This window comes from Castor canadensis, chromosome 7 (genome assembly GCF_047511655.1).
Source record: "Castor canadensis chromosome 7, mCasCan1.hap1v2, whole genome shotgun sequence".
NCBI lineage: Eukaryota > Metazoa > Chordata > Mammalia > Rodentia > Castoridae > Castor > Castor canadensis.
This window is the reverse complement of record NC_133392.1, coordinates 136,651,387-136,672,354: the sequence shown is the minus strand read 5'-3', so window position 1 is coordinate 136,672,354 and position 20,968 is coordinate 136,651,387. Positions and strand designations below refer to the sequence as shown.

The 20,968-nt window shown below is 41.6% G+C and overlaps 1 protein-coding gene across 4 annotated transcripts in view; it reads right to left on the bottom strand.

The window, feature by feature from the left end:
• The window catches only part of Kiaa0319l (KIAA0319 like), an 88,561-nt gene that overhangs the window by 10,807 nt on the left and 56,786 nt on the right, over positions 1-20,968 (bottom strand). For all 4 annotated transcript variants that reach the window (XM_020159632.2, XM_020159631.2, XM_020159633.2 and 1 more), the window contains 11 exons: positions 20,471-20,568; positions 17,248-17,335; positions 15,633-15,725; positions 12,901-13,033; positions 8,932-9,160; positions 7,745-7,868; positions 7,050-7,182; positions 4,817-4,965; positions 3,540-3,691; positions 3,048-3,186; positions 1,489-1,648 (listed from right to left, as the gene is read on the bottom strand). In XM_020159632.2, coding sequence (XP_020015221.1) covers positions 1,489-1,648; positions 3,048-3,186; positions 3,540-3,691; positions 4,817-4,965; positions 7,050-7,182; positions 7,745-7,868; positions 8,932-9,160; positions 12,901-13,033; positions 15,633-15,725; positions 17,248-17,335; positions 20,471-20,568 — 1,498 coding nt within the window. The remainder of the gene's footprint in view (positions 1-1,488; positions 1,649-3,047; positions 3,187-3,539; positions 3,692-4,816; positions 4,966-7,049; positions 7,183-7,744; positions 7,869-8,931; positions 9,161-12,900; positions 13,034-15,632; positions 15,726-17,247; positions 17,336-20,470; positions 20,569-20,968) is intronic.

Sequence of the window (20,968 nt, the reverse complement as noted above, 5' to 3'; positions counted from 1 at the left end):
TCACCTAGGCACTTCCCCTTCAGGCGATATAAAGGCTCTGATACTTCTGATCTTTAAAAGGTATGTTTTCTTCCTATCCAGTATTTGCTCCAGCACCAGCTTTGACAAAGACATTTTATATGTTCCACCTCCATGTCCTCAGACCATGAATCTGTCCTTGGTTCTCTGTCATTTTGGTGACCTGCAGAGCACACTCCCTACGCCTGTTTTGTGTTATCACCACAGTGTCCAATGCCAGGTCCTGCCTGAACTGCCGGCAGACCACTGCCACAAGGTCTCCTCCCACCTTCCCAGCGCTCTTGCTGGTTTTCTTTGCCATTGTCATCCTCTGCCTCTTCCTTAAATACTGGTGTTCTCCAGGGTCTGTCCACAGCCCTCTTGAGGTGTCCTGTTGTTACTCACTCATCCTCTTGGCTTTGACTCCTGTGTAGATGCCTGTGATTCTAGTCTCTTGCTCTTCCTTCCACCCCAAGATCCTGCCTACACTGTGACTATCTGGGGACATCGCTCCATGTAGCTCATAAGACATTCAAAATGGGTTTCTTTTTCATCCCTAACTTCAGTTCATGGCCTGAACTACCCAGCCAGGCCTCCACAGCAAAAGACTGTCATTCCCCTTCATTTCCAAAGGACTGCCACAGTCTGCTGACTCACCTCTGAATTCTTTTTCATTTCTTCTTCATTTCTGCCACTACCTTAATTCAGGGTTCATCACCTTCTTACTAAACTTGTCCAGCAGTTTCCTGGCTGGTCTTCCAGCCTTTGATCTCTCCCTAATTTAGTTTAACTTCTATGCTACTGATCTCCCTTTAAAAAAAATCTAAATATAGAATTTATTTAGTTTAAAACAAACCAACTTCACACACATAAAACAAGTTAACTTGGGTCTTCCCACCCAAACTATTAAAACTGAACTCTTTAGCAAATATGTTAACTGTTCTAAGCCTCCACTGGTCTTATCTCTGACCACATCCTGGAGCCTGCTAAGCTCTGAACTACATGCATTCTTGCAGAAGAAACTCTGCACCTTCCCATCTCCTGGCTATGGCTCACGGTGTACTCCCTTCTGAATTTCCTCTTAGCTTTCTGATCCAGAGTGTTCTTTTGGAACACTCTGGGCTACCTCCTACCCCGGCACTCCTGGAAGACCTGGCTGCTCTGGCCTCTGTGTTTCTTTAATGCCATACATTGTGCCAAATCCACCCTGTACAGAGGTGACATGTTAACTGATTATCTCCATTAGCAGACTGTAGCCAACTAAAGTAATGGACCTCATCTGACCTTGTACCCCAAGACCCAACTGAGTATTTAGTTTAGACCACGTGGCCTGCACTAGAATAGCAAGTATATTTAACAGATGGACACTAGGAGTGGCTCCTGATCAGAAATCCCACCCTTCTCCATCTATTCCCACTATTACTCAGCTCAGTTGAGAAGCCAGGGGGCCCCAGGTCTTTCCTTTTCTCCCCCCATTCATTGCCCAGCTACCTTTGCTCCGTGTACGGCTGAATCTTTTGCACAATGATGTCGGAATCCAGCACCCCCAGGAGGACCCCAATCTGGCGGATGAACATCCCCTTCAGCCTCTCAGTCAGCTGACTGACGTTGACATCCAAGATGATCTCCACCAGGTTGTTTTTCCTGGGATCTGGAAAGTATGTGGATCAGTCATGGCTTCAGAAGTGGGAGAGTTAAAACAAACCCACCACTGCATTTGCTTCAGCACAGAAGCGAAAGTAATGACAGCATTCAGACCTCCTTCAAGCAAGAAGGAACAAAAGTGAATTCCTGATAAGGCAATCTGGGGATGGCTTGGAAAGCTTTACACCAACCTGAGAATTGCCACACGTGTGCTCTGGGATAAGGCTGAAGCTGGGAAGTCTGGGGCTTAGGGACAGGAGAAGAGAAACACAGCAGCCTTTGTTTTAAAGGCTCTGCCCCATGGGCAGGCCAATAGGAATGTCAACAGCCTTTCCTGACTCCCATCCAACTTTCAAGTGACTTGCTGTACTTTGCAGTGATGGGTGGCGGGGGTGGGGGGGGGGAATGTCCATCCCAACCACCTTATCCGTGATATAAATGCACCCATCCCTACAGATGTAAATACAATAAATGCAAAGAAGCCTGGGCAGCCAAGGAAGACTTTCCTTAGTGCATCCTCATAGCTGTACTATCCGTTCACAGTTCTAGAACTGGGACACGATTGTGCTTACTTTTGAACATGTCCTAAGGACTGTTCTACATTTGGAAGTTATGATGGATTGTCAGAAAACCTTATTCACATAACTTAGAAGCACCGATGCCTAATCTGATGGGAGATTTACAAAACTGGTACACTATTTGTGATCTGATTTTGAACACAGAAGAGACTCTGTGGTGTCTTGGCTGCTGTCTTCCCTAGTGGCAGGAAAAGGACTGGAAGACCTGTCATGATCCCTTCCCATCTAAGACATCCATGACTGAGCCTGGCTTAGGAAATACAGAGCAGGCTCAGAGTTAATACCGCCTCATCAGAAGCTCTGCCCCACCTCCACACTTGGTTCCTCTCTATCACCAAATAAGCCTCAAAGCAAAATAAGAACATGGTTCTGTTTAAGAAAGAAAATTTGAAAAATGTACAGGACATCAGTTACTTTACCTTCCTTGAGTTGTCAGATAAAGCCTGAAGCTCAACTTATAAAAATAAATTGTTTTCTGCATCTGGGTACTGATGAGACATCATGACTCAAGCTATTCCTGTGCTCACATTCCCAAGGCACCCTGAGCCCTCTCTCTCTTCTCAGTCACGTGTAGCAGAGAAAGTACTGGCCTGAGGCCTGGCTCTGACACAACTGCTGTGTGACACTGAGCAAGCCCTACCCTCTCTCTGATGTTCAGTTTTTCCATCTGAGATGAGTTAGGGGAATGTCTCTGTAGCCCTGCGTGGGAATAGCAGCATCTAAGGACTTTTCATTATGGCATTCCTACATTTTTTTAAAATTGGACATGGCTTTGTCCATGGCTCGAGGCTCTGACAGTTCCATTGTCTTACCATTCAACACACTCACCAGGTTTCACCTCCACAGTGGTCCGGTCTGTGTCACTCTCACCCTTTGCATCCGTCACTTTCAGATGAAATGTGTAGGTTCCCTCCACCAGGTTGGAAAGAAAGAGGACAGGATGATGGTCAGAGTGGTTTAACACCTCCTGCAGGGTGAACAATATGGCTATGTTGCAGAATGAAACACCTCTCCTTAGAGTCAGCTGCTGCTTCTGCCACAGCAATGCCACACCTGGGTGGGCTATCAATTCTGGGCATTTCCTGATCCATAACAGCACTGCCACCAACAGCTGCTAGGATCACGGGACAGAAACCCATTCTGTGCCACACTAGCTTGAATGACCCAGAGCAAGTCACATAACCTCCCTGAATATCAGAGAACAACCTAGGTTTGATACAAGGGGACTACATGGTTAAAGCACATGCTGGAGGTTGGCTTCCCTCTTCACCTGCCTGCTAGTTAGACCTTAGTCAACTCTCTCACTCATGGCTCACTTACCCCTGCTGCTGGACTCCCCTCATCTCGAGTCCAGAGGTAGCTGACTATTCCTTTGTCATCTGAGGACTTGGATCCATCCAGCTCTGCTGTGTTTGTGGGCAGGGTAATCACCACATTCCCAGTTATCTTGGCTATAGGTGGTTTGTTCATTTCTAACCAAAGAAACATCATTGAAATAATGCAACATTCTGGAAAAGCAGGAATGTGGCTTTGCAGTTCTTACAGACAAGTTAAATGGAGAGTTTGAATGGAAAGCCATTTTAATGCCTGTTCACTCCAGCAACCAACAATGCAGATCTAAAGCCACCAGAGCTGCAGCCCTGAGGCTCTGGCACTACCAAGAGACATGTTCTCTTGCCACCATACAAAAGGGGGACAAGCATGCTTTCCTCCTGTGATGCCACAGCACCTTCTGGAAAGGCAGCCATTTCTCTGCTCTAGAGGAATGTGAAGATGGGAAATGAAGGCCTAAAGGGGCTAAAAAGCCTTAGGCTTCAGTTTCATCCAGATGACAAGACAAATTCTCCTTTAAAGGATCTTTAAGTGTTAGTCTCTGAATATCTTTTTCATTCTGCCCTTGGTACTTCACAAGAGAAAGAAAGAGAAAGATATCTCTGAGCCTGGGCCCCCAAGAAGCTTTGTTTGCTGGGTGCAACTCAGTATTTACTCAGCACAACACACAACCAGGATACTATCACATAGGTGATGGTTTTCCTTTCCCAGGGCCCTTTCAGTCACTGTGCCTGCAAACCAGGGCAAGGTCAGTTGACTCCTGCCTGAAGTTGGCTGCAGCCTGCAGACTCAAAGGACAAACACAAGAAGCTGCAGTGCAGCACAGTGATTTTAATGCCTGACAGCAGGTGTCACTGTAGCTAACAGAGAGTCACAGAAACCCCAAGTCTTAGCACAGACAAAAATCAAACTGCAAAGAAAAAACCCTTTAATTCTTTCCCTATTCAACTGGAGGAGGGAGGGAGGCAGGGAAGAAGGAAAGCAGCAGAGGAGAGGAGGGGGTAGGCAGGAAAGGGAGGGAAGCAGGGAGGAAAGAAGGAAGCAGGGGAGGTAGAGAATAAGAAAGGGAAGGCAGGTAGATAAAATTCATGTTACAGACACTCTCAATTAAAGGTTATTTTAGAAAAGCAAATAACAGCTGCCCTCACCCCAACCTTCTTCCCACCTCTTGTCTCTAATCAATTTCTGTAGCCAATAAGACATGATGGATTCCTCAGCTATCTGACCCAGAGAGGCTGCTGTGCAAACCCAAGGCTGGGAGGTACCTTCTTTGACAATGACATTCACAGAGCTCTGGCTTTGCAGGTCCCTCTCATCTTTGACAGTCAAGGTGAACACATAGGTCCCCACTTGCAGCCCAGTCACAGTGGCAACACTGCTGTTAGCATTCTCCAGCTGTACCCCATCAGGTCCCCTGGATGAAGAGAGATGGTGCTACATGTTGCTCTCCTGTCCCTGACTCAGCAGGAAGGGACAATTATTGCCTCAGCTAAGACAAGAACAATTGTTTCCAAGACTTTGTCCAGACATGTTTAAAAATATTTCATCTGGACAAAGTATTATTTGGCCCCAAAATAAAGGCTACCTGCTGGTCAGAAAATTTCGCTCACCACTTTTCAAACACATCTAGGCTTATTCTTTATAGAAGCTTCTAGAGCATTCAAACTCTTTACTATTTCAGTTTATAAAAGGAATAAAATTCTCTAAGCAGGTCTGTGATAAAAAAGATGACTTAAGAGAGATCTTTCTGAAAACAATTTCTGGCCCAGGAGTGGCTCAGCTCTTGCCAACAAAAGAAGCATTTCTTAATCACATGCCTAAATCCCTCCTGATGAAAAGTCAAGGAAAGGAAATGGGCCAAGGCTGCAGAGGAGCTCTCGGGACAAAGTCACCTTCTCAGCAGTGCTCTCAGCAGAACTGGACAGAGCCTCGAAGCACCAGGGCACGGGCATCCTGCCTCCCACTCTCGCTCAGCAGGCAGCAGGGCATGGAGCTGGGTGCCAGCATCCAGGCAAGGCTGCACTCAACCAGAACATGGAGCATGAGCACACAACCTAAATGCAGGAGCTTCTTTCCAGCCAAGGACAAACAGAAAACAGCAGACTGCAGAGTCTGCTTTGCTTTGCTTTGCTTTTTAAGCTTATTTCCTCTGACCTTAGTAGCCTCTCCTGAAACAGATTCTCCTCCAAGAAGCTCTGCTAAGCATTGTCACTGCTGAAACCACTAATAAAACTCAGCTCCAAGGCTCACTGGATCTATCTTCAATAAACAATTATAGTGAATAAGCATCAAGCTGAGGAAGATTGGGTTCTCTAAAAGACAGAAACAAGAACTGAGGGAAATAATTTCTAGCACCCAGGTCAGCAATCAAGTCAAGTATCTTCAATGGTGAAATTAAAGCCCTTTTCTAGGTCAGACATGGTGATGTATGCCTGTAATCCCAGCTACCCAGAAGGTAGAGATCTGGAGGAATATGGTTAGAAGCCAGACGGGGCAAAAGAGTAAGACCCCATCTCAACCAATAGGTTGGGTATGGTGGGTCACACCTGTAATCTCAGGTACATAGAAGACATAAGTAGGAGGATCACCGTTTAAGATCAGCCCAGGCAAAAAACATTAGACTCTATCCAAAAAATAACTAAAGCAAAAAGGGCTGAGGGCGTGGCTCAAATGGTAGAGCACTGGCCTAGCAAGCACGAGGCCCTGAATTCAAACCTCAGTAGCACCAGAGTTTGAAAAAGAAAACCCCTTCCTACCCATCTCCAATGCCCTAGTCAAAAAAGAGAGAAGAAAAAAAGTATGCGTATATACATATAAAACAAAACTCCAGTCTGTCCAATGGCTGCTATCTTTAGAAACTGAAAATGCTTTTAATTCATCCTTGGAATTCTTTTGCTTCATGTGAGATACTCATGTAATTTGACTTCCATTTGTTATGGATAAAGGAGCTGAAAAAAAACTGTGAGAATCAGGAATAGTTCAATTAGATAATTTCAGTGTAAGTAGTATTATTTTGGCTACAGCCCTTTTGGTCTCTGGCTAACTTAACTGGTAAATGGGGTCTTCCAGGAAGTAATAAAACAGTAGTGCTTTCATTTTATAGATGAATTTTCAATTCCTCTTAGTAGCTGCTTGCCCATTCCCCGCTCCCCAGCCTTATTCAGTTAATTCTGAGCAACAGTATTTTTCTGCTCCACTACCCCTTCCAGCCTCTCTCTCAAGTGTAATTAAACCAAGCATTTCAGCAGACCGACTGTACCTGCAAAAGCACCAGAGCCACACAGGACTAATGGGGCTAATGGATAACAAGTGTTCATTTTTTTCTTACACAAAATTATTTATAATATGTTTTTTAGAGTTGAAATGTAAGATTATAAATACTTTTTCAGTCATGCTCCTGGACAAGCCAATAGAGTCAACTCTTAAAAGCAAATGAAATCTTGCTCTTCCAAGGTCCAGAGCCTTTGCATGGGCGGGGGAATCTGTATCACCACTCACTGGGTTTTTTCCCAAAGGTAGGAGACGATTTTCTGGTCATCTGAACTCTTGCTCCCATCCAGGGTTGTGCTGTCCACAGGTAGGGTCAGTTCTTTGTCTGGGCCTGCGTCTGCCTGAGGAGGCTTGTTGTTCTCTAGGAAACAGAGACATGGAGGTCAAAAGCAGAAGCCTGGTGGGAAAGAAGAGAATGTAATGGGACATGTGTCTTGGTCACAGGAACTCTGCCTTATAGCCCTCGGAACTTCAGATGTGTGGGAGACACGGATACCATCAGGGAGCTCACAAGGAAGAATTAAAGAATGAAACATAACTGAAGAAACAGAACACAGTAAAGTTCTAATGCTGTGCTAAATTAGAAATCTAATGCTATAAGTTTAGGTGACAAGTTAGGGCTTTCCTGAGGAGGTGGGTTTTAAGCTGACCCTTAATAATGGTAGGATTTGGGATGGAGTAGGCTCTACCTCTTGGTCCATGCCAGAGCACAATAACTAGCCAAGGGAAGGGCACAAGCTGAGGCTGGAAAGTACTCTTTCTCCTAAGACATGAAGAAAGCACAGACACAAGAAAAGTGGATGAAAGCAGTTACTCTCAGAGGTTCTCTGGGTTGCTGTCTTCTGCTTCTACCCTCATGTAGCTCAGGAGCCAATCCCTCTTCTCCCCCAGGGTTAAAAGCCTGAGCCCAGGATGGAACTTACCAGGCTGCACGATAACAGTCACCTGAGCAGTGGCCTGCTGTCCAATTGTGTCTGTCACTGTGAGTTGGTAGGTATAGTCTCCTTCTTGCATTGCAGAGAGCTGCAGGGTTGGTGTTCTAACACCCTACATACAGAAATTCAGGAGTGGGAAAGTAGACTTCCAGAATCACAACATCCCACCACAATTCCTACTTTGGTAGAAATTATTTAGCCTATTTCTAAACCTAAGTTGGTATTGGCTTATTACCCCCAGTTCAACACAATGAATGACTGCTAAGTCAGACATCACAAGACACCATGCTAATAAATTTGTACAGATTCTGTAACAGCAGAGAGAGCAAAAATAATACGCAAACTAAACCAGGTAAAGTTTAGTTTAACTTCTAGATTTGAGGCTTTAAGTCATGCCTCAAATCTAGAGAAACAGAATCTTAAGTATCAGAAGGGACATTATAAATAATAAGGGCAAATTTCCAATGCAGGAGCTTCCTATAGAATAGTGGGCAAAAACTGGCAGCCTATGGGCTGAATCCAGCTTCCAGATGTTTTGTTTTGCCTACAGTGTCTTAAAAGCTAGAAATTTTCACATAAAGGTCTCCATTTCTGTCTGCTCTTACAAAACAGGACTATCAAGCAATAGTGGGATCTACTTCTATGCAGCTACAGCCAACTGGACCCAAGAAGTAAAAGATCCATTCCGTCAGAGCTTAAGCTCTGTTTGTTTACTTATATGGCCTGCTTGGTGATCAATCTAGTCTCTTCTTAAATAGCTCCGGAGAGAAAATATCCTTGAGCCAGACAATGTACTCCAAGGAGTAATAGAGCTCACTAAGATTTACACCTTTGTGGCTTCTAAGTAGTTTGACTCTGGAGTCACCCAGTACATTTCTCATCCACCTTCTAAATACTAAAAGTTAAGACAAAGACTGTTGCTAACCCATTAATCTGTTTTAAAATTCTAAATGCACAAATCTGACCAGTAATTAACACAGGGTAGAAACAGAGAGAGTGAATTTGATCAAAGTATAGTATATGCATGTATGAAAATATCACAATGAAACCACTTAGTACAATTTACACTAATAAAAAATGGAAAAAAATGGAGCAGACATAAACCTTGGATGGGTGATCCAATCCAGCAGCTATGTGTTCCCTGGGCAAGAAAAGACAGGAACACTCCCTCCTACCTGCATCTCCACCACCTTTCCTTTGCTGCTCGGGCTGAGTGACCATTCATAGCTGGTGATGCCATGATCGTCGGTGCTTTGGTTCCCAAAGAGGGAGATGGAGTTTTGAGGCAGAGTGATCACTTGGTTGGGACCTGCATTGGCCACAGGAGGGTAATCCACAGCTTTGTTCACTGTTAGGGTCGCAGTGGTGGAATTCATAGCTCCATCAGAGTCTACTACAGTCAAGCTACCAAGGCAAAGAGAAATGCAGTAAGGAATTGGTTTAAAGGAAGAGGAACAAAACTAGAGGACAGAATATCAAGACTAAAAAATAACATATTCCTACCCATTACTATTGAAAGAGCAGAGAGTAACACTAGAAGTGAACATAGCTGAGGGCTTATCAGGTGCTAGGGACTGTGCTTTAAATCTAATTGAATCCACACAGAAGCTCTATAAAGTGTTATCCTCACATTCATATATAAGGAGACCAAGGCATAAAGAGGTAAAGTAACACAGGATTTGAGTCCAGGAAATATGTGTCCAGCAACAGATTGCTTTACTGCCCATGTGCATCTGTGTACAGAGACCTCATAAGTGTTGTCTGATATAGCCCTCACAAAAATCATTTGGAGTGGGTATCATCAATCCACTGTACAGAAGGCTTAGAGAGGCTAAGAAACTTGCCTGTGGCTACACAGAGAGCCAAAATGCAAGTCCAGTTCTCAGATTTCAACATTCTTTTTTGTTGTTGTTGTTAAGACAGAGCTTCCCCAGCAGAGTGGTCAAGTGGTAGAGTATGAGGCCCTGAGTTCAAACCCCAATACCAACCAAAAAAAAAAGAAAAAAAGGGCTTTGCTACATAGCCCGGCTGACCTTGAATTTGCAATCCTCTCCTCTTGCCTTAAACCTCCCAAATGCTGGAATTACAGGTAAGCACCACTGTACCTAGTTCAGAAATCCATTCATTTTGTCGTTGTCATTTTGGTGGGACCAGGGTTTGAACTCTGGGCTTTTGCTTACAAAGCAGGCATTCTACTACATAAATCCATTTTGGTCTGTTTATTTTGGAGATAGGGTCTTGCGAATTATTTGCCCAGGCTGGCCTTCAACAATCATCTTCCTGATCTCAGCCTCCCAAATAGCTAGGATTATAGATGTGAACCACCAGCACTCAGCTCAAAAATCCACTCTTAAGAAGAGATAGTCAGTGGCCCCTATTCCTCTGGAGTTCAAAGATGCCACATTACATAGAACACTAATCCTTTTTCAGCTGTGTGCACATCACAAGAATGGACAGCCTGGACACATAGCCTCTGGGACAGACCAGGAAGGCTGGTTCCAGCAAGGCAGAAGTCTGAGATGAAAATGATTTCTCCTATACAACAGGCCCACAGTTTGTACCTGAGAAACAGGATTTGCAAAGGAAAAAAAAAGTTATTTTATAAGAGCAGACTTTTACCTAAATGATGCCTTCCAGCTGAACAGCCTAAAGCTTCTCATGCCACCTCAAAATGTGAGCATAAGCAAGCAAGGAGGTTTGGGATTCTTCCATTTTGCTGACAGAAAGAGGAAAAGCATAGAAAAGACATGCAGTTTGTTTAAATCTCACTACCAGCCTCAGACACAGCCAGACATCTGTGGAGCTTCCTCCCACAATCTCACCTTTTACCTATGGTCTACCGGGAATTTTTGGTATTACAGCCTTTAAGAAAAAAGTACAAGCTGGGTGCAGGTGGCTCACGCCTACAATCCGAGCTACTCAGGAGGCAGAAATCAAGAGGGTCGCAGTTTGAAGCCAGCCCAGCAAATACTTCACGAAACCCTAACCTGAAAAACTCTATCACAAAAAATCGGGCTGATGGAGTAGCTCAAGGTGAAGGCCCTGAGTTTAAGTTCCAGTACCACAAAAACAAACAAAAAAAAAAAAAGGAAAAAAACAAACTTGGGACACATAAACATACAAATAAGCCAGTATTTGAAAAGGAAAATCACAGATATTTTGCCTCTTTTTCCAGTTTTCCCAGGTTTATTGTTATTGTTAACATATCTCACTCATCTCCTATGTCAGAGCAGAAGCAAGTTATAGATGATGGCAAAATGGCAGCTATCCATTACTCTGACTTTCACCCTGAACAGCCCTTGGCTTGCCTGCAAGTGATCCTGGAACCAATGAGCAGCTAACTACAGGGCTAGGGAAAGAGGCTAATGCCATAAAAAGTAGAAGAGTGGGGAAGGTAAGTGAACAACAACCAGGTTGGACCTTAATGCTAATCAAATCCAATCCCATCAACTATATATTAAAAAAAAGGAGGGTCAGGAAAAAAGAACTGCTCCCAGTACCCTATCCACCCAACAAACTGTAGGCTACCATTGTGATTAAAATTTAGACTCTGAAGTCAGATTGCTGTGTGACCTTGGGCAAATTACTTACCCTTTTTGAGCCAAAATGTCCTACTCTATAAAATCAGAATAATCATAATGCCTGTTACATGGATTAAATGACATACTACAAGCAAAGAAATCAGAAAAGTACTTAACATACAGTAAATGTTCAAGAAAACATCGGTTGTTATTGTCACTTTTTTTTTTTAACACATGGTCTTATAATGTAGCCAAGGCTGGTATGGAACTTGCTATGTAGGCCAGGCTGGCCTCCAAATCATGATTCTCCTGCCTCAGCCTTCCAAGTACTGAAATTACATGCTTGAGCTCTTACTCCCAGTTTTATCACTATTTTTACAAAGGATTGATGTGGCCCAGGCTAAAGTATATAAATGGAATTTCCCATATTAGCAATCTAAGGTAAAATCCAACTCAAATTTCCATTTTAAGCCAATAAGAAGGTTCCAGTCTTGCTACACTGGCAACTATCTTCCATTCACCTACAGTCACCTAGCAGCACCTTGGAGTGCTGCTAAGCCAGAACATGTATTGATGTATACATAAGGGTTGTGCTAGGACATTCATCAATGTTCCCAGCAGTGTCTATAACCTGATAAATCTCAGACCCATGGGAAGACAGACACCCATGCATAAGCAGTCACACTACGGGAGGTGCCAGTGAGGCACTGAGCACAATAGGAAAGAGGAGAGTTCTATTCTTTCCTCTCTGAAGGGACTGCAGAGGGCCTCATGGAAAATTGAGCAGATCCTTAATGGTGGGCAGGTCTTCAACAGATTAAGGAAGGGATTCAAGGAAGAATAAACAAAATATACATGTACCAAGTCAAGGAGTGAAGTAGAATGAACCCTGATTTTAACTTCTAACTGCATACCTTAGAGAAACTGCTAAATACAAGCAGCTTCACTTTTCTCAGCTATAGAACGAGGACAGTATCATCTATACATGGTGTTTGTATTATACTCATGCACAAATACTTTGTAACATAAAAGAAACTATGCATATATAAAAACTGCACTCAAGTCAGCCTCAAAACCTTATAAAACATGTTCTAAAATGTCAACACCAATTGACGTTTCTTTCAACGTCAATTGAAAGGACTTTCTTTGAATCAGCTTCTCCAAATAGTCCCAATAAAGAAAGATCCTACAAATCGTATCCAAATAAGCCACTAGTCAAAAGTAAAGATTTAGAAAGGGATTCTGAGTTCAGGAGGCATTTCTCAAAGAAAAGAGACAAAATGAGAGAAGATGCTTTGTAGATCTTGCTTGAAAAAAACACAAAGAAAGACTGGCCCTTTGACTAATGGCAGAAATTCTAGACATTTGGAGATATTCCAGAGAAGGCTTTGAGAAGCATGAACTATGGTAGGTCCTTATCTATTATAGAACGACAGTGCCCTAAGAAGTTACCATTGTTGTGTTCATAGTCACTATATGACTCAGAGAACCAATGGAATGAAAGGCTGTATTATTAACCAACCCCATAGTGCACTGATATTTGTTAAGTCACTCCCACAAGATTGTAAAATCCATGAGGGGGAAAAATGGGCTGTGGTCAACTTGAAGCTGAATCTAATTTACCTGAAGGTGTAGTTTCCAGGGACGAGCTTACTTAGTTTTAATATGGCCGTATCTTCAGAAATTTTCTCTTCTCTCAGAGGACCTTTAAGTTCTTCCCAATGGTACTGGACGATTTTATCATCATCAGTGCTTTCTGGACCACAAATAACATTAGTTATTAAGTGAGAATGCTAGGTCTCAACACTTACCCATTTTACACAAACCAAGGCAACTATTTACGAGATTTCAGGCTAGGAGAGCTTCATGAAATTACAGGCTCTCTCTCCAGAGCATTTCTTCCCTAGGAACACTGGGTCATTTGCCCCTCTCTGAGTATTCCATTATATAGTTTTCCAAGGAAGTCTCTGGTTAAAATACTACTTACTGCATAAAAACTAGAAAATTGGGGACTGGAGTGTGGCTCAAGCAGTAGAACACCTCCTCTGCAAGTATAAAGCGCTGAGTTCAAACCCCAGTGCCACCCAAAAAAATACATATATGTATAGAGAGAAGGAAAATCAATAATTCTTAAATATATGAAAACCTACTCAACCTCACTAAGAAGAACTCAAATTAAAATTACTCTTGGGGTACCATTTTTTAACTTATCAGATTGCTTTTTAAAAAGTTTCACAGCACATAATGTAGATGAGTGGAGAAAGAAGCCCACTCATTAGTCATGATGGAAGCACAAGTTGATATAACTCACTACTCTAAAATGAGTACTTTACAAGAATGAATACAGAATTTTTAAAACCTATTGAAATCACCATAAGAAGGGGGACTAAGGTAGAAAGAAGAAAAATAGAGAAGATGAACCAATTCGGGTTATAATACATATACTATATATATATATAATACATATATATATTATCTATGTATATATATATAATATATATATATTATATATATAATACATATATATATATATATATATATGGGGATGTCACAAGGAAACTGTGCAGCTATCTTAAACAAACAAAAAAAATGTCATTTTTTCCTTTTTTTGAAAAAACCAGAGAACAGGAAGGTGGAACAGGTCCTGCTTGGGGTGGTTGGTTCCAGTGGGAAAGGGCAGGAGGAGGGGAAAGGGAATGGGAGGATGAACAATGGTGCAAATACTGTACACACATGTATGTAAATAGAAAATGATACCTGTTGAAACTATTCCAGGAATGGGGTAGGAAGGTAAAGGAGAATGATGGAGGGGGTGAATTCAAGTATGATGTATTTGTTATATTGTAAGAATTCTTGTGGATGCTACAATGTACCCCTACTCAGCACAATAAAAAATAAAAATAAAACGAGTACTTTAGCAACATTTATCTTTGCTCCTGGAATTCTTCTATGAATTTATCCTACAGATAGACTTGTACATGTGTTAAACATCACATATACAAAATTACTTGTGGTAACATTATTTGTAACAGCAAAAGAATAAAAGTTATCTAATGGTCATTAATAGAGATTAAAAACAAGTATATAGTCATACAATGAAATTATATGATCCACATAATAGAATGCTCTGTATTCACTAAAAGGATAAGCATTTCATGCATCATTTCAGAAAACTTCTCCAGCATATAGAAATGAGCTGCATATATAAATAACAGTGCACTTATAATGTATTATTATTTGTGCAAAAAAGGAAGATAAATATTGCATGTGTATTTCCTTATATATACATAAAAGATCTCTGGAAGGATACATAAAATAGTAATATCATTGGCTGTCTGGAGGAAGACTGGATAGCTAGGAGATGGAAATGGTATTCTTTTCACTTTATGTATTATGCAACTTTCACCTATTCAAAAGTACAGAATAACATAGTGCCATGTGAACCCTTTCTACCACTTTCTCTGACAAATTTCTTCTGATTCTCTCTCTGCCATTTTGGCTTGCTATTCTCCTACTGCTGTTGCCAGAATCATCAACATCAAATGCTGTTACCTTGCTAGCGTGTGCTTTTGCCAAAGCAGTGATTGGCCCTGCCAAAACCACTGTCAATGCCAATACAGTCAGAGTAATAAGGCCTTAATGGGTCTCAAAAGAAAGCAAGCAAATTCTTGGTAAGAGGATCAGCCTGAAACCTCCTGAACTCCTTTTTTTTTTTGGCGGTGCTGGGCCTTGAGAAACCCAAGGCCTGGTGCATACCAGATAAACACACTACCACTGGGCTACATCCCTAACCCCAAGAATCCTCCTGCACACGCACAGCCAAGATCAAGAACAAAAACCCAGATATCATCTCCTGCCATCCATCAGGTGACACTCCTCAGAAGAATAAAATGGTAGCGAGCTCAAGTTGAGTGTAGCGTGCATTCTGTGAGTCTCTCCAGGAAGAGGGTGACAATAGTCTTGTTAAGCAGTGATGGCTGAGTGACAGCCCTTAGGTCAGGCCTCTCAGTTACTTATCTAGTGATAACATCAAGAAACTTGATTTCCACAATCACGAAAGGAAACATCATTTATACAAATCTGAAAATCAGCCAGTTTCAACCAAAGTAATTCTAAATACTTGCATAATCCTACTTTCTTACCATCTTAGAGCAGAAATTTACTTCAAACAAGCCACATGGGGATTATAAAAAAGACCTATGTAGCTGGTTACTTCCTAATCAGTTGTTTCAGACAGTTGGTCTTTCTGTAATGTGGTCAAGAAGACTAGCTTACACAGAATGCAAACATGGCTGGCCCCATACCTTCCCTCAGAGTCTGCTCTTCTATAGCATTATGCTTAGACAGATACTCACGGCTGCCATCAATGATTGTAGAAGTGGTTGGCAGGGAGATCTCCTGGAACTGAGGTGACACAATAGCAACAGGTGGCCGATTCTTACGGGGCTCTGCAAGAAAGTGACACAGAAGCAACTGGAAGAGATTTATAAATTATAGGAGGAAAGCCAGGTGTGGTGGTATGACCTTACAATCCCAGAACTTGGGAACTGGAGGGAGGAAGATCGTGAGTTCAAGGCCAGCCTGAACAGAGAGACCCTGTCTCCAAAAAACAAAAATAAATAAATTTTAGGAGGGACAGATCATATCTGAGTGGATTAAAAATCAGTATCCATTACATAATTGATGGTTGAAATATCATCAGATGGGAGAGTCACAAAACCAGGTTGCCACTCTAGCATAAGACACCTGGAAGTATTCAGCCTCTTCAAAACCTAGCCATTTCTAAAACCATGTTCTGTGCACTTCAGTCTGGACTCAAACTTGTGATCTTCCTGCCTCAGCCTGCCAGGTACTGGGATTACAGGCAGCAATACCACATGGCCCTGTGCATTCTTTCAATGTTAACCCATGTATAACTGCCAGTGACTGCTTTCAGTTCAGCCTGACTAAAAGTAGATGGGGAATAAGCTTTATGCAATAAAAACCTTGGCAAGCAAATCATCACTTGGTATAGACTGTGCCGAAAAGATGAGTGATTTCTCAACCATCCCTGAGTTGATTATGTGTAAGGTGACTATGGCTGAATGAAAAGACAGTCATAAACCACTCTGGTCCACCTGAATGACTGTGAGCTACAAACCCAGTACCCCTTTCTTTAAGAAATGACCAAATGGTCTTCATGTTATCATTAACATGCTATAATTAGCATGAAGACCATTTGATCATTTTCTTCTTCTTTTTTGACCATGCTTGAGATTTAACCCAGGCCCTCACTCATGCTAGACAAGTGCTCTACAATTAAACTATATTCCCAGGCCACAGATCATAATTCTAAAAAGGTAAAAAGATTGCTTTGGGTACAAAGCACAAGAAACAAAAAAAACCCTATTACCAAAAAGACAGAAAACAGTATTAATTTGTGCTAATACCTGTGCCACTCTCCAACTTCTTCCAAATTTCTCTGAAAATGCCAAACAAGACACCTTGCTACTGTACTGTGCTCTATTTAAAAAGAATGACAGGATGGATTTGGTTTCCAAGGTGAAATGAAGATCTCAGTGTTCAAAGGCCTACATCTCTGGAAAGAGATCAGAGCCCATCACTTGGCTGTTTCTCCTTCAGCATGCTCCTCCTGGCTACTGGCTGCTATGCGTTTTTAATTACAACACATGGTCCTCTCTCAGCACGACCACTTGGAGAACAAGTTCTGTGGTAGACAGGCTATTGCTCAGGCCATACTGCACTATGGACCCTGTGACTAATGTTGCTCTGCTCAGCCCAGTGTTCTAAATAGAACACTTGGAACTAATGTGTACTTTGCTACTATAACCTTTTACTACACTGAACAAAGAACTGCCCCATAAATATATTACAAAAAATGGAAATTAAAGATCGCAAAGTCAAATCTCCTTGTCCTCAGGAGTCCTGTGGAGGGAGCAATGGGACATGGCCAGGGACTGGAACACATACCTGGCTTTACTGTCACATTCACAAAGCCTTCCCCATGGGCATTCTGACCATCTACAATCACTTTGAATTCATACAGTCCTGGAGTCAGCTGCAGAAGTGAGAGAAGACCTTTTAGACAACCACAAAGAGCAGCAATTATATTTAAGATTACATATGTATCTGAGCCTTCCCATGCTGAATCTTGTACTCTTGCCCTATTTTCAAAATGGAAAAAGTAACTAGCTGAAGAGATTAAAGAATGAGTTTAGTAAACTAATAAGAAACACAGCTCTTAATGTGAATCTTATTACTAGCTGCCTCTAGAGCAACAGAAGGGATCTCAATCTCTGTACTCCAATTTTCTTCTCAGAAGAACATTAAAGGCCCAATCATCCCTACTTCAGTTATAAAATAATCATTCCTTCAGAGAAAAACACCTTATAAAATGCCAAATTGTTGCCAAGTACCTGAATATTTTTCCTCTTGACTTCCACTAACTGTTTAAACATAACATAAAAGGAGAAAAATAAAATCACTACCATCTCACCACTCTGACATATCAATATCTCATATTTCTCTATTTCAATCCAACCCTTGACCACATCCAAAAAATAGTTTCATACAGTTCATTCATTCAACAAACACTTCCTCAGAGGCAATCATGTATCAGTCACTATTTTAGGCTTAGAGCTTAGGGGCTTAGAGGTGAATAAGGTAAGATCCCCACCTTTGAGGAGCTCAAATTTCAGTGGTAACCAGGGTCTAGCTAAAGTCATGGTATCAAACTGTTCATTATTCTTTCTTTTATTAATTTAGCATGAATCCTTTTTCCTTACGATATGACCTTTTTAACATTCATCCTAATAACTATGGAAGAGTACATGAGAAAATGTGTCATACTTCACACAAATAGTCAACATTGTTGGATACTTGGATTATTTTCAAATTTTTACCATTGACTAATTCTATAACAAATATCTTTGAGGAAAATAGAGTTTTCTTTCTTTTAAATTATCTTCTTTGGATAAATACTAATTGAGTAGCATTTTTTATCACTTTCTCCTTGTAATTCTTCTCTTTCTGGGCTTTCACTTCTCTACCCACACCTCATTTCCTTTACCTTCCATCCATTAAAATGACAGCATGAATCCAACCTCAGCCTGCTTATTTCTCCCCTCCACATACTTTTCTCTCTGGAGAATCTTAGCTATGGCTATGGCTTCAATTAGCATCTACTTGAGGCTGATGAGTAAATTTATCTCTTTAGCCCAGATTTGTCTCCTGGTGTCTAGCCTTTTCCCCAGGGAATAATGGGACAACTCCACTCAAATGTCTCATAGGCACTTCATACTCACTCTGCCCCAAAATGAATTAATCTTCTGGAGATCTCCTCAAACCTGCTTCTCCTTCTGTGCTCATTCCAATGAACATCCAGCTACAATTATCCTAGACTTCTCTTCTACAATACCCTACCCAATTCATTGATCATCACATTTTATGAAGGTGACCTTCATATTATTTCTCAAATCCACTCATTTTTCTCTATGTACAATGCTATTACCTTAGTTCTTAACCACTCATCATAGTAGTTACTAAAGCATGCACTTAGAGATAGAAGGCTCTAGCTCAAACCCACCATTTAATAGCTTTGTGACCTTTGGCCAAACTACTTCCTTTTTCCAAGTTTTAGTTTGTCATTTGTAAAACAAATCTTAATAACTACATGTTGGGAATGTTATGAAAATTAAATAAATGAATAAAACAATTATCCCCATGTCTGACACATGGTATGAGCTCAAGAGGGAGTTTTTCATTTTAATTTTATTTATTTATTTTAATTTTTTACAGTACTGGAGTTTGAATTCAGGTCTGGAGCCTGCTAGGCAGGTGCCCTACCACTTGAGCCACACTCCCAGGACTTTTTAATTTGGTTATTTTTGAGATAGGGTCTCACATTTTTGCCAGGCCAGCCTAGACTTTAATTCTCTTACTTATGCATACCACACCTAGCTTTCTTATTGAGATAGGGCTTGCTTATTACTTTTTCCCCCCAGGTTGGCCTCCAACCTCAACCCTCTCAATCTCCATCTCCCAAGGATCTGAGATTATACAGGCATGAGCCGCCAGCTTTGGTTTTTGAAACAGGGTGCCACTATGTAACCCAAGCTGGCCTTGAACTCGAATCCTCCTACTTCAGCCTCCCAAGTGCTGGGATTACAGATGCACACCACCATGCCCTGCTATTTAGTTTTTAAACTTAAGATAATATTATTTCCCACCTTATTTTTCAAATAGATTCCTCACTGGTCTCCCCACTTCGAGGCTTATATCCTCTAATTTGTGGACAAGGTGATTTTTCTAAGCTGAAAATCTGAACGTGTCTTTCTCCTGCTTAACACCTTTCAAAGACTCCTTATTCCCTCTGGAGAGATTTAGAGTCCTTAATATGGCATACAAGCCTCTGCTTTGGTCCCTGTATTCCTCCAATTTACCTATGTTGCCATTCTTCTCCAGCTTGAGAGTTTAGTCAAGCTGAACTATTATTCCTTTTCTCCACACTTTCTATCTTATGTCTGGTCCAGTGGCCATGCTGCTTCTTTTGCTTAGAGTATGCTCACTCCACACTTTACCCAGGAAGTCAGTCACCGTTCATGACCCAAGGAGACAAAAGCTAAGAAATCCACGCTAAGACCCAGGCCTCAGTGGCCCTCTGTACTGACCTACTCTACTTCCTACCAGTATCCCTCAGACTCTCTTGTTCCTTTGACATTAAGATTGTAACTAATTCACTAGGTAATCCCCAAGTGCTACCATATCACCAGTACACAATGAATAGCTGCTGAATGAATCAATCTGGCATTCCTAGGCCAAAAATTAAGAACATTTTTATAACTCTTACTAATGATACTGAACCCCAAAGAGACTGAGCCAATGTACACAGTCATGTGGCCACAAATAACTTAGCTTATCTCCCAAATTCTAAAATCCTTACGCTACCCTTCAAAGCTGCTTAGTGTATATTTTCAGCCATCACTACCATAATGGTACAGTCTTCTCACCAGAAATGAAAATTTGAGAGTCATAAACTAAACAAACACTGGATGTCAGCCAGCCAGACTTTTGAAGAATTCACTTCTGGAAGATCGCTTTCTTACTTATGTGTGGACAGGAAATTCTATCTTATCCACTTTAGAAAATCACCAGCTCCTCTACCTTATCCGTAATTGAAAGGGAAAAAATTCACCTTTGATAGTTTCAGGATCTTGGAATGTTTCCCTTCCATTTCTCCACTGTAGTCTTTAGGATGAGTAATCAGCTGCCAGTCGTAGGTGTAGGTTTCTCCTATAGAAGGGCAGTTACAAAAATCATGAAAACACACACCTACTCACAAAGAAGCTGCCAATAACAAATCTTTTCCAAGCTCTGCCAATAACAAACCTCTTCTAAATCTTGACAAAGCCTTAGTTTTTAAGATTATGCCCCAAAATTCGTAGGGAAACCAATGTATCTGGTGAAAGAAAGGGTGGATTCTACTGATTCAACTATAATCAGGGCTTCTTCTACTTAACTGTGCTCATTCCTGACCCTTACCAACCTTTAGGCCAATCCTCCCTAAAAATACCAGGACTCTCATCATGTGCATCTCACTGGAAATGCATGCTCTACCAACCACTGCAGATAAACACACTGGGAACAAAGGCCATTTTCTTGCAAAATTCTTTTGCAACAAAGAACAGCAATG